Source organism: Atta cephalotes (assembly GCF_000143395.1).
Source record: "Atta cephalotes unplaced genomic scaffold scaffold00003, whole genome shotgun sequence".
Lineage (NCBI taxonomy): Eukaryota > Metazoa > Arthropoda > Insecta > Hymenoptera > Formicidae > Atta > Atta cephalotes.
This window is the reverse complement of record NW_012130067.1, coordinates 1,196,690-1,210,684: the sequence shown is the minus strand read 5'-3', so window position 1 is coordinate 1,210,684 and position 13,995 is coordinate 1,196,690. Positions and strand designations below refer to the sequence as shown.

At 29.0% G+C, this 13,995-nt stretch overlaps 1 protein-coding gene across 1 annotated transcript in view; it reads left to right on the top strand.

The window, feature by feature from the left end:
- The window catches only part of LOC105624969 (transcriptional regulator ATRX-like), an 18,671-nt gene that overhangs the window by 2,848 nt on the left and 1,828 nt on the right, over positions 1-13,995 (top strand). The window contains 18 exon segments of the mRNA XM_012206315.1: positions 817-929; positions 1,486-1,626; positions 1,734-1,867; positions 2,402-2,778; positions 2,781-5,196; positions 6,948-7,285; positions 7,863-7,981; positions 8,320-8,453; positions 8,512-8,769; positions 8,840-9,053; positions 9,130-9,536; positions 9,661-9,959; positions 10,047-10,341; positions 10,562-10,860; positions 11,494-11,659; positions 11,743-12,090; positions 12,185-12,482; positions 12,573-12,803. Of these exon segments, the coding sequence (XP_012061705.1) occupies positions 817-929; positions 1,486-1,626; positions 1,734-1,867; positions 2,402-2,778; positions 2,781-5,196; positions 6,948-7,285; positions 7,863-7,981; positions 8,320-8,453; positions 8,512-8,769; positions 8,840-9,053; positions 9,130-9,536; positions 9,661-9,959; positions 10,047-10,341; positions 10,562-10,860; positions 11,494-11,659; positions 11,743-12,090; positions 12,185-12,482; positions 12,573-12,803 (6,587 nt within the window).

The window sequence follows — 13,995 nt, the reverse complement described above, 5'->3', positions numbered from 1 at the left end:
TATATATATATATATATATATATATATATGAATATAAAGTAATTCAAAAGGTACTGATACATATCAAAGATAAAAAGAAAAATTATAGATAATTATAGATGTTAAGGTAGTATACTCGCTAATTGAAAACAGTCAGAATTTCTTTTGTTGAAATTAAATTGAAATTATATATTGTACTAGAAGAAGATTTTGACACTTTGTGCAATTACAATGAGATTGATCGTGATATCTCAATACTGAGATATAAATAATTTTTTATACTTGTCTACACAATGTTCATAAAAATGTCACATTTATTTGTGTAGGGTCTAAATTAACAGTAAGATGTTAATAAAAAATGAGCATGTGATAAAGAAATATGAAACGAATATTGTGAAAAAATTTTATGATTCTTTATATTTTTACAATTCGGAAAATAGAACTATGAAAAGAACGCAATTTTCGACTTTGTTCGTTATATAGAGGCGACTAGAGGAAGTCGAGGGAACGACCAATGTATCTGGCAACATCAGCATTAGCCAGTAGCTTGCGTCTGTCTGTATTCATTTTCTTTTCACGTGTGCTTGCGAACTTTGAACAGGTGCAATCGCGTTCAGCTGACATTCAATTTGGAACATTCAATAGCAGCAAGCGCTCTCTTAAGATTCGTTCTTCAACAGACTCAATTGTTGGGGGTATCACCAATGAGCACACGATGCTCATTTTTGGATGATACTGTTGTGAATGTACTACCTTAACATTTCTTTACATAGTTTTATTTATAAAGATCTTTTATATCTCCAGTAATATAAAACTCTACTTGCACTTTACATTTAGATATTAGAATTATCAAAGATAGACAAATAAAGTGTACTGCCTGTGGTAATGAATTAAATATTCAGACAAATCGAATCTTTTCTCATCCTTTCATTGGAATACTTCAGTGTGAGGTAAGATGTTATGCATTTAAAATTATTCTATAATACACTCACTCACAAAAAAACACTAAATTTTTAGCACAAATTCTCGAGTAATCTAATGAAAAATCATCACAGAGAGATGAACCGAAGCTCAAATTAAAGCTTCAACATTTCCCTTGATAACCACGCAGATCAAATTTGAATTATACAAAGTGTATTACAAAATAGCGGCCTTGATAGACATTGATAGGAAAAAAAATGTCATATTTAAATATTACATTGCTCAAGGGAATTGGCTGCCAGGCACAAAAGTATATGAGTTTTTTTTTTCGATGTCTGTCTTCAACATCCGTCATTTTATAATACATTTTGTTCATCTTGCTCTGATGATTTTTTCATTGAGATATCACTCGAACATATTAAAAATTTGTAGACTAAATAATTTTTTTTTTTTTTTGCGAGTGAGTGTATGATCAAATGCATTTCATATTTAAAGAATAAAACAAAAAACTCTGAATATATTTCTTTTTTATTGATTATAATAATATAATGCGCTATGCAGTGTTATATTATTATTATTTTTTAGATATGCTGGAATGAGTTGAAGAATATACAGACCAGATTTGATGAGGATAAAGTTAGGCACTATTGTCATATATGCGGTATATATAACAACAGGAAATTATATGAGTGTTGTAACAAAAATTGTTTCTCAGCATTTTGTAAGGTAATAAATTCATATGTGATTAACAAATGATGATAGCAATTAAAATATATTAAAATATTGTAATTATATAACTGGTAATTATATAACTACTTTGTTAACTAACTTAGGGATGTATAAAGAGAAATGTGAGTCTATCGCTATTGGATGTGGAAAAGGATGATTGGGAATGTTTTATGTGTAATTCTAAACCACTTTGGAATCTAAGAGCCATATGTGCTACCGTAATAGACTCTCTTCCCAAGTAAGTATGAACAAACATATAAATATAATACTTAGGAAACGTCCTATTTTTAAATGTTTTTATTTCTGACATGTATACACTTCTTAGATATTTAAATGTTTGCTATATATTTCTTTATCATTTTTGTGTGTGTACATGCACAGAATGTAAATATTGTTAACTAAATATTTTTGACACTAACATTGAATCTTTGCAAATAATAATGACTTGACAATTTTCTTAAGTTTGCACGTTTCAATGATGTTCAGTATATCATGCATTACTCTATAATTTAATGTATAATGTTTTGTTAATACTGTTAGTCCGTTCTGTTATATTATAATTTAATAGAAGAAGAAAATTCTGTTAAAGCAAGATGAGCAAAAGTGAAGAACAAAATAGAATTTATCGTGTTCTTAGCTACAGGACTGGCTGACAGATACTAAAAGTTTGAGAATAAACGAGTTAAAGAAGAATGGAGAATATGCATGTATATTTCGAATATGACTGGAAAAAGAGAAGATATGTACATATGGAATGGATCTTCTGTTTCAGAAAGAGTAACAAGGGAAGAAGCAACAAGATTGAAAAAAAAGTTTTACCATCACAAATACAACGAATAAACGAAACAAAATACATACAAAATCTCTTGGATAGTATGTGTGACAAAGATGATTCTTCCGAAAAATCATTCGTTTCTACAAGATTCGCGGGAAAAAATCGTCGTACAAATTATGATGTAAACTCCCTTCAGAAGAAAAAGAAAAATGCAGTAGATCTAACAGATTCGTCCAGCGAGGATTCATTTTGTAAACGTAAAAATTTATCTATTTTTTCTAAAAGAAATAATCAAAGTAAGAACGAGAGTGATCCAAAAGCGAAATATGTAGGAGATTTTTCCGCGCAAAAAGTTTCAGTTGTAAAAGAAAAAAAATATCAAAGGAAAATAAAATATCTAGTGATTCAAGTGATAATTCTAGCGATATATCGTCAAATAAAATAAGAAAAAAACATATAATTAAACATAATAAATCTGAAAAAATAAAATCTAAAACAAATGATATATATTCTTCTGACAGCGAAAGTGATGAGAACGATACAGATATAGCGTCGAATGTATCAAAGATTTCAAAAGATACAAGACAGCAGAATAAAAAAATGGATAATTCTTATAATGTAAGATCGAGAAACAAGGTAAAAAAATATAATTCGACTAGTGAATCTGAAGATGAAAAATATATAAAACGAAATACGAGGAAACGTTCAGAAACGAGTCAGCTGATGTCGCATAATAATGACGAACAAAAACGTGACAAGTCATCGAAGCAGCGACTTTCTAATATCCAAGAAGATAATTCGGATAATAGTTCTAGTAAAGAATTTCAGAAAATGAAACTTCAAAAGGTGAATCGCAATAAATACTCTATGAGGCAATTGGCAAATTTGGAAATAGATCATACTAAGACACCTAAGAATTCTACGAATAACAGTGATAAAGAAATCAATGAACAATCAAATAAAAAAAATCTTACAGATATGAAAAAAATTGTAATGGACTGTAAGAAGGTATGTTCAGATTTTCAGATGTATATCGAAAGTATAGAACAGTTATATGGTAAAAAAGACGAAGAGAAACTTGTGTTGAAATCTACAGAAAAAATTGATCGCTTGAGGATGATATTGAAGAAAAAAGAGAAAAATTTATTAACTTCTTATCAGGTGTGGTCTAGGAATAGAAAAATATCTGTTACGAAAAAATCAAATAAAGTAGTTACAGATAGTGAATCAGAAGAAAAACGTGAAAACTATATAGAGAATGATGATGAGCACGTTTTTGATGATAAACAGGATGAAAATAAAGATGTATCCGAATGTGATAGCGAAGAAATATTTTCAGCAGATGAAACAAGATCACCGCAGAAGATGCAAGCGACTCGGCGTAAACAGAATCTAGCAAGAATGGAAAAGAGCCTATATAATAATGAAACTGACACCGATGATGAAGATAGAATGTCAATAAATAAATCGAAAATAAATATAATCGAAGATAAAAATAATGTGGAAGATGATTCGATCATTTCTCCCATATTAAAATTAAAAGAAAAGAAGATTAGTAAAGAACGATCAAGTAAAAAACAATTATCTTCGGAATGCAATAAGAGCAACAGCGAAACACAATCGTCTGATAAAAATGAAACTGAGATTGAAGATTCTCCTTCAAAAAGTAATAGCAAGGAAATAGCATTAGAAAATGATGAAACAAATCGATTGAAAAGGAATATAATCGACGAGTCGATGGATATGTTCGACACACCTCCCGAAGATACAGAAAAGAGCAGAACGGAAGTCGAAACAAATTGTGATAAAGAAGAGCTTTTACAGATGTCTAAAGATAAACTTTCAGATCCTTGCAAAAATTCCTTACAAAATAAAATTTCAGACCAAAAAGAGAGAACAATTTTTGAAGAAGAGGAAGATTTATCAAATCAAAGTAATCAGAAAAAAGTGGCAACTATATCTGTAACCAATAAGGAAGTTTACAACGATTCGAAAACATCCAGAGAAACGAATATAGATGATAATGAATCTCTTGATGATGCTGAAGCATTGGCAAAGAAAGCTCTGTTGGCTGATTCTGACACATCGGAGACATCCAATAAAAATGTAGCTAAGTTAACTGAAAATTCAACAGACGATGAAACTACTAATCGAATCAAAAAGAAAAACGAATTAGAAGGTAATGATTCTGATGTCAATAGCGTTAGTACAATAAAGTTTTCAACTTTTAAAAATACGAATACCGACGCTGAAAAAGATGTTATCACTGAAGCGGAAATTAAAGTTAAGAAAAAAAGCGATGAACAATCAGATGAAAGATCTCTTCAAGAAATGAGCTCTTCGGAGGAGGAAAATATCAAGTCAGAAAAAGCTGCCAAAAAAGCTCTTTTAGAATCGGACGATTCTATATTTACTTTAAAGGAATCGGGAGAATCCGCCGATTCCTTTAAGAAATTAGAAAAGTCGGATTCTTCTAAGAAAAATGCCGAAGCGAAACGGTCGCTTTTAGCATCTTCCAGTGAAGATTCTAGTTCTGAACTGATTCTGTCTGAAATGATAAATGTTTCAAAGAATATTAAACGTAATCGTGAGCCTGAGACTGATGAACATAATGTCTCCAGATTAAAGAAGAGAAGATTCAAACTTAATGAAAATTACTACTACAAAAATGATAAGAAATTGAGAATGTCCTGCAAAGTTCATTTAGAGCGATTAAGCATGGAAATTCTTAAACGCTATTCACATGCGTTGAAAAAGTCAAGAGAATATTTGGAACATAAGGAATTAAAAAGGTATCAAGTATTTTCTGTAAAACCTGTATTTATTGTCTTGCATCGTTTGACATATTCGAATGGCTAATTATTATTAGAGTTTATATATAAATATATAAGAGAATTATATGTTATACGTTAGGATTTATAGTATAATCATATAAAACAAAATTTAATTTTGCATGAGATATCTCTTTAAGACTGTCATATGAACATTAGAAATATGGAAATATAATAAAAATCAATCTACAATATTGTATTAACATTTTTGTTACGTTTGACTGTAGAATGATTTATAAAATATTTCAATGTGTTTTATTAAATTACATTAAATTTTTATTACGCAATCAAAATGAATATTTGTAATTCATACTTTGACTGAAAGATTTTATTGTGCAAAATCTGCAAATAATTACGTATAAAATTCATTTTTTTATCAAAATAAAACTATTAAAGAATTATATCCGAAAGAACGCCTAAAAATATTAGGAGTGGGAAAAAGTTCGTGGTGTTTTTTTAATGCCATCTAATGGGAAAATAATATATGGTAATTTTGAGAATTTTTTGTGGTTAAATAAATAAATATTTTGTAGCTAATTAAATAATAAGTAGAAATTCAGTTCAAAGGTCTCTAATGTATATATCTTGAATTCATAAAACAATTTGTGTAAAGTCAAACCGTTCGTGGATTTCTCTATAAATATAATTGTTGCAATGCAGCAATAATTTTTTAATGACTTACAAATGTTATTAAATTATTTAAGAAATTTGGAGATAATTTTGTATATGAAAAATGATTATATTAATTGTTCTAGAATTTACAATTAATACGGATTTTTAACTATAAACCGTTTCTCTTGTAAAAATAAATATTAAAAGTCTTCAAAAACTCTTATCATTTCAAAGATAGAAGATTTGAACATTTATAGCATATTTAAGTGAACACAGTACCATTACAAATACTATAAAATTGTTTAACTTGGAGAAAATATTTTTTTAAGTTATTCTAATGAATTTAATCTGAAATTAAATATTATATATAATGTGTTACATATTTGAGAGAATATTTTATTCGGTTTTGATACTTTTTAAAAATTTTATCTTTCGCCAGCTTTTTCGGATTCTGATCTTTTTTCGGACTCTGATGCCGCTTTGGAATAAATTTTGATTCATCTTTCTTTTAATTTCATGCAATAGTTGCAATACTTGAATAAATCTTTTATCAACATTTTAAAAAATCTAATAGAAATCTGCGGCAAATGTGTTATTTGTTATTTAATTTGATAGTGTGATTTGATTGTAAAGTATAAATAAGTAAATTTACTCATATAACATTCGCTTCCTCAAATCGACAATCCTTTAAATTAAAAAAAAAGCAAGGGGATAGGAAGGAGGAAAGGAAAGAAAGAGTGTGTGTGCATGTGCGCGCGCGTGTGTGTGTGTGTGTGTGTGTGTATGTGTGAACGAGTGAGTGAGTACTATTAGTAAAATAAGTTATAATTACTTCTGTAGTAGTAATAGTATTTGTTATATATATATATATATATATATATATATATATATATATATAGTAATTTTATTTAAATGGAAACTGCAATTTCTACTGACCTTAAAGATTTTGAACGTAACATTGTTTCTTATAAATTTGCTTTTATAACGCCTAAAAAAAAAGTTTACTCATTATTATACAATAAATTTTTCATGCGAACAAATTCAATTTATGTATTAATTAGTTATTATCCAAAGTACCTTATTTCCATTATCCTTTACAGTCTCGTTAATCTGGATAAACTCGAAAGGAATTATTGCAAGAAAAATACAAAGAAAGATTGTGATTCGTTGATAGACAACGATTCGTCCTCAAAAAATTCGAAAAGATCAAATAAAAGGGAAAATACAAAGATCAGAGAAGAATCTTTGATGGATCATTTGAAAAAAATAGAGAACGGCGATTCCGTGGCAACTGTAGAAACAGATCTTGATACTGAAGATCAATTACTTTATCAAAAACAAAATGTAGACGATAATATAACTGTCTCTAATGACGCTCTAATATCAGAGGCAGATAGACTCGCAAAAGAGAATCTGTTAAATTCCTCTGATTCAGACGGTAAGCAATTTGGTATCAATAAAAATACAATTATTGTGCATACGACTTCTTTTAAATATAAAATATTTAAAATATATGACACAATTTCTTCTCGATTATTTTGATGATATTTTTGAGATTCGTTTGAAAAAAAATTGAACATCTTTTTTTACTTCTGAACTTTAAAATTTGATTGAAGTTTATATAAGAATGGCTTATAAACAAAACTTCTAATGTAAAATTTATTCGAGTAAACGAAAGATAAATTTTTTTGTTACTTATCTGCAAACTTAATATTTAATTCAGTAAGATATTTTACATTTAAGTTTCTGCAATTAATAAACTTGTTGATTTTATGATGGATAAATACAGCATTTTTTAAAAATAAAGATTTACTCTTTAATATCTATAATCAAGATATTAAAGATTATTTTTTTAGTTTTTATTTTTCATTGATTTCACTTGAATTTCTCTCTCTAAATAATGAATGATATTTAAAAATTTTTATATTGAATTTTATTTGAATCTTTTAACATGAAAAATGGTTATATTATTTATGATTATATTATCATGAATATATTATGTTATTTAAATTTAGAGAAAGAAATGTTACTGGACAGTGATTCTAGCATAAAGAATGATGATACAAATGAAAAAAAAGAGAACAAGAAAAAGCAATATCAGAAGAAATCTGAAGAGAAAACTTCAAAAAATGATGTAAGACATTTAATTATTATTTAATGAAAGAAATCAATAGATTAAATAATATATAAACAGGGTATTTGATAAATACTATTTAGATGTGGTTGGTATTTTGCATTGGCATTTGCTTATCACATCTAAACGCGAATGATTAGGTGATTCACTTTTTTCAAATGCTTATAATTCAGAAACTATTAGAGCTTCAACATTTTGAATACAAAATCACTAGTCAGAATCCAAATTATTAATTAGAATAGAAAAAAAATTCTAAATTATTTATTATTATATTAAAAATCTGTTATACAAGTTTTGCAAGAAATCTAATTCTTCTATCTTTGGCCCAAATATTTTAGAACAAGAAAGATAAAAGCGATTGGAGGAGAGACAAGATATTAAGAATGAAATTATCTGATTCTGATTCTGATGCTGAAAAAGAAAAATGGGAGAAAAAACAAGAAAAACTTGCAAATAAATCCAAAAATAATAAGTAAGTTATTTGTTTATCTTATTTTAGAAATTATGTACGATCTTATTTTTCTTTGCAGCAGTGATTCTGATGAAGAAAAATCTTTTAAGTCTAAAAGGAAGAAAAAGAAGACTAGGCGAAGAATCATTGATTCAGATTCAGACATTAAAATAACAGATGTAGATTCTGATAACTCTTCTAATACTTCAAGCCCTTTTATGACACTAAATTCAAATGATTCAGATGACACGAGAAAAGAAAAAGAGAAATCGAATCGAAATAAGAGACGTAAACGTGGTGATTCGTCAGGTACAGATTCTTCGCTTTCAGAGAAGAAGTAAGTTGATATATATTATATTCATCTATTTTATTTCTGTCCTGTATGCTTAAGTTTACATAATTTGTAGACCAAAACCAAAACGAAAGCGTATTAAAAAAATGGCATCCGACAGCGATAGTACTGACGTAGAAATGATAAACTCGCAAGAATCTTCACCCGGTAAAAGTGGTCGAAAAAATATACGAAAAGTTTTAAAAGACAAGCAAGTAGCAGAAGATACGAAACAAGCTGCTAAAGAAGAAGAGGAGAGACTTAAACGTATCGCTGAACGTCAAGCTCTGGTATATTCGCTATCATATTATCAATTCCATTTCTCACTAACATGTTTATTATACGTAAATATTTTTTATTATATAGTATAACGAAATGTTTGAGATGAGACTTGCCGGTGAAGAGAAAGTAGACAAACTCGTTTTAGACTTCGATACAGAAACGAAGCAGGAGCTTGTTACTGTGCATAAGGAATTGATAAAACAGCTGAAGCCGCATCAAGCACAAGGCATCAAATTTATGTGGGACGCCTGTTTTGAGTCTCTAGAAAGGGCGAAAACTACATCCGGATCTGGATGTATAATCGCGCACTGCATGGGTTTGGGCAAAACGTTACAGGTGATTACTCTGACGCATACCCTTCTCACTCACGAAGCAACAAACGTTAAGACAATATTGGTAGTTTGTCCATTAAGCACAGTACTCAATTGGCGAAATGAGTACAATGCATGGTTGAAGGATTTGGATGATTTCGAAGTGTATGAACTGACAAAGTGAGTATTTGACTCAACATTTACAAGTTTTTTATCATATTATTTATACTGTTATCTAGAGAACATAGTACAACTTTGCAATTAGAATTTTCATGACATATTATTCAAATAAAAATATTTCCAGATTTAAGAAGAATTTTGAAAGGAAATATCAACTGCAGAGATGGCAAAAAACCGGCGGTGTGATGATTATTGGCTATGAAATGTTCCGTAATCTTACGGGTCCAAATAAAAATATTCGGAAGGCTATGAAGGAAATTATATTGGAATGCCTAGTTGATCCGGGTGCTGATCTTGTTGTTTGTGATGAAGGCCATTTATTAAAAAATGAAGATACTGCATTAAGTAAATGCATGAGAAATGTGAAAACATTGAGACGTATAGTACTTACTGGGACACCTTTACAGAACAATTTAATAGAGTGTAAATATCTTATAAAATATCTTATAAAATTTATTTTTGTAGTTGTATATTTTTAAAAAATATTTTGCATTTAATTATATTTTGCAGATCATTGTATGGTGCAGTTTGCGAAACCCAATCTATTGGGTACAAAGAAAGAATTTTTAAATAGATTTGTAAATCCGATAACAAATGGTCAATTCCATGATTCTACTGCTTATGATGTTAAATTAATGAAAAAACGTGCGCACGTATTGCACAAAATGTTAGAGGGTAGCGTGCAAAGATTCGATTACTCTGTGCTTACGCCATTCCTACCACCGAAACAGGAATACGTTATTTTCGTCAGATTGACAGATGTTCAAGTTAAACTGTATCAATATTACTTAGAGAATGTTGCCAAGTGAGTCTCTTAAAGATCTATATTTTTGTTGTGCTTTCTTCTCGTTTAAATGAAAATACAATTATTAATTGCATTACTTTATGTAGTTGAATTATTTTGTATAAAGTTATCATTTTTATGTTATATTAATTATGTAAAATTAAAAATGATTTAGAACACAAATATCAAATTAAATTGACTGTATTACTTTGTATGATTGAAAACACTTTTTCTTCTACAGACTTCTAATTGGTCAAAGAAGAACTCTCTTCGCTGATTTTCAGGCGTTACAAAGAATCTGGACGCATCCCTTAGTCCTACGTCTAAATGCAGAGAAAATAGAAAAAGCAAATGAGAAAAAGGATCTTTCTGATTCAGAAGGTTCGTTAAAAGATTTCATTGATGATGATACTACCGATATAGAGAGTAGCAGCAGCCGCAGCAGCAGCAACGATTCAAACAGTGACAGTGATGTTCAGGCGATCAATGAAAAAGATAATGCAAACATTCCTAAACGTAATACAAGAAATAATCCTGTCGGTAAGTTTCTATGTATTTTATAAATGAAAATGTAATTATTTACTAAACAGTGCATACATTTGCTATATCAGGTCATATAGTTAGTATGCACAGTTGCAAGCAAAAGTATTCATTTAAATTGATGCATTTTTTGTTATGCATATTTTTACTAAATCAAGTGTGAATATCTCTGTCCGGCTGACCTCTTACGTGGGAATAAAAAAACGAATAGCTCATAATTATGAACTATTTACGAGCTCTCTCAAATCCCAGGTTAAAACTCTTGAGCTCGTAAATAGCTATTAATTCTGAACTATTCGTTTTTTTTTTATTCTGACGTGATGGGGGAGCAGCTGAAGATATGAAAATGTATGCTTCTACTAATAAAAGTTTAAATTTTATTGTAGTGTGAATATATCTATTTATTAGAATAAAATTTTATGTGTGTGCATATATTGACTAGTAAGGCCCAGTTTTACAACTTACGGTTAACTCTACTAAGTGTATTATATTGTATTTATTACATTAACACTTTTGTAACACACATTGTGACACGATTTAAATCAAACGCTCATAATACTTAAATCAAATATAAATAATGCAAATAAAATAATAAAATAAAGATATTAAATCTATATAAAATTAATTTTTTAGAAGAGGAACCAACGGAACAGATCAAAGAGACCTCAGAATCAGAAGTGACCACAGAATGGTGGTTGCAGTTTGTACAACACGAGCATTTTGAAGATATGAGAGAGTCAGCTAAACTATTACTCCTGTTTGCAATTCTAAAAGAAAGTGAACAGATCGGTGATAAAGTGTATGTCTATTTTGTATTTAATTTTTTGTTACATAATTTTCACATTGCTATTATTTATTATTGTATTACATATAATTTAATAGGCTCGTATTCTCTCAATCTTTATATTCTCTCACCTTAATCGAGGAGTTTTTAAGAAAAATAGATGATCAGACTCAGAAAGACGAATCCTGTGACACTCTTGATAATCATACTGGAAGTTGGTCTTTAGGACTCGATTACTTCCGATTGGATGGTCAGACTTCGCCTGAAAATCGAAATTTATGGTGTAAGATATTTAATAGACCCACCAATGTGAGAGCGAGATTGTTCCTCATATCTACACGCGCTGGAGGATTAGGAATAAACCTAACTGCAGCGAACAGAGTGATTATATTTGACGCCAGTTGGAATCCATCTCACGACGTACAAAGTATATTTCGGATATATAGGTATTTCTTTTGACGTCTTTCATTGTCTAATCTTTTTTTGTAATTATATATTTCAAATCGATCGTCTCTGATTTATCGGTACAATGATCAATAGATTCGGACAAAAAAAGCCGTGTTACGTATATCGATTTCTTGCTGCGGGAACAATGGAAGAAAAGATTTACAACCGTCAAGTTACGAAATTGTCGCTTTCGTGCCGTGTCGTTGACGAACAACAAATCGAACGGCATTACAGCAATCACAATTTAAATGAATTGTATACGTTTGAGGGATACGATAAAGAAAAACCTACATTAAATTTACCTAAAGATAGACTGCTAGCAGAGATATTCTTGAAGTTCAAGGATATTGTGGAAAATTATCACGAACATGACTCTCTATTGGAAAACAAGGTAAGAAATTATTTTTCCTTTATATAAGAAAAACGTTCATGCATGTGACATTATATGTGTGACATTATATGATAAATTTATATTTAATAGGCGGAAGAGGAATTAGATGAAGAGGAACGTAAACAGGCTTGGTTAGAATATGAAGAAGAAAAAAAAGGAAGACCGCTAATAAATCCACAAATGACAAATACAGCTTTAATGATGAATCAGAATAATGCGTTTCTACAACAGTGTATGATGATGAGGAACTCCATGCAGCCTAACATGATGTCTCAAAATATATTTGAATACGAAAATCTCCAACAGCTTATTCGTAAAGATGTAAGCCCTAATATTATTATACAGGGTGTTTCATTTTAATTTTTTCAAGCAAATAATAGTATAGAAGATACGAAAAACGTTTCGTACAAAATTTTATAACTTCGAAGGAAACATGAGAATATCATTAGTTTGACCTTGGATAATTTAAAGATCGAATATGAAGGTCACCTTCAATTTTTTACATAGAAATCTATTTTTTATTGCATATTTTTATAGCTCATTACGAGAATTTGTTGAAATATTATTAAATAAAGTATTTTTTAATTAAATACATTTCGAGTTATGAAGTTTGAAAGTTACAGTATCGCCGACAATAGCATTATTACCAAGGTGTTCAATCGATGGTTAAAACCTCTTGAATATTGTTCAGAGTCAACATATGTCAATGCAATTAAAGATGTTCTTACTTTCCCTTTACTGATATTATTTTATGTCTCCTTTTACTGATATTATTTTATGTTTTAAAGTCAAAACTTTTGAAATGATTTTTGTATCTTCCATATTTTCCAAAATATTCGCCTGTAACGGGATTCTTTAAAGTAACCTACACACAATCAATAATAACAATATTAACAAATACTGACAATATTGATCGTGTGTGATTAAATTGATGAATTGACATAGAATACTAATAGTGATCTGGATTTTTCAAGCATCAGTATCACTTTATTAGAATCCATGTCACAGTATGTTACAGTATCACTTTATCACTGTATCACTTTATTAGAATCCATGTCACAGTATGTTACAGTGCAATAGATAATGCACATAATATTAAAGTGAAATATATTGTCAATAATACTCGTGTAAAGTTGTAAAAATACTAAAAATATTGATGCATACTATCATTATAACTATATAGGGTCTATAGGATATAGAATCATCTTAACGTCTTATTGATTGTCGCTATCGTTTACAGCGAATAAGAGTCGCACTTTTTTCCAGGATTATCTTTGCTTTTCCAGGATCGGTTGTCGCTAGTTAATGATAGTGACCAATCGTTGATGAAATGTTAGAGAATTCCATTACTAGGGACATAAAAATAAAATATCTTGTATATAAATATTAATAAGGATATATATATATATATATATATCTTTATTAATATTTATATACAAGGTATTTTTATTTTTATATATATATATATATATATATATATATATATATATATATAACATACTACACACACACA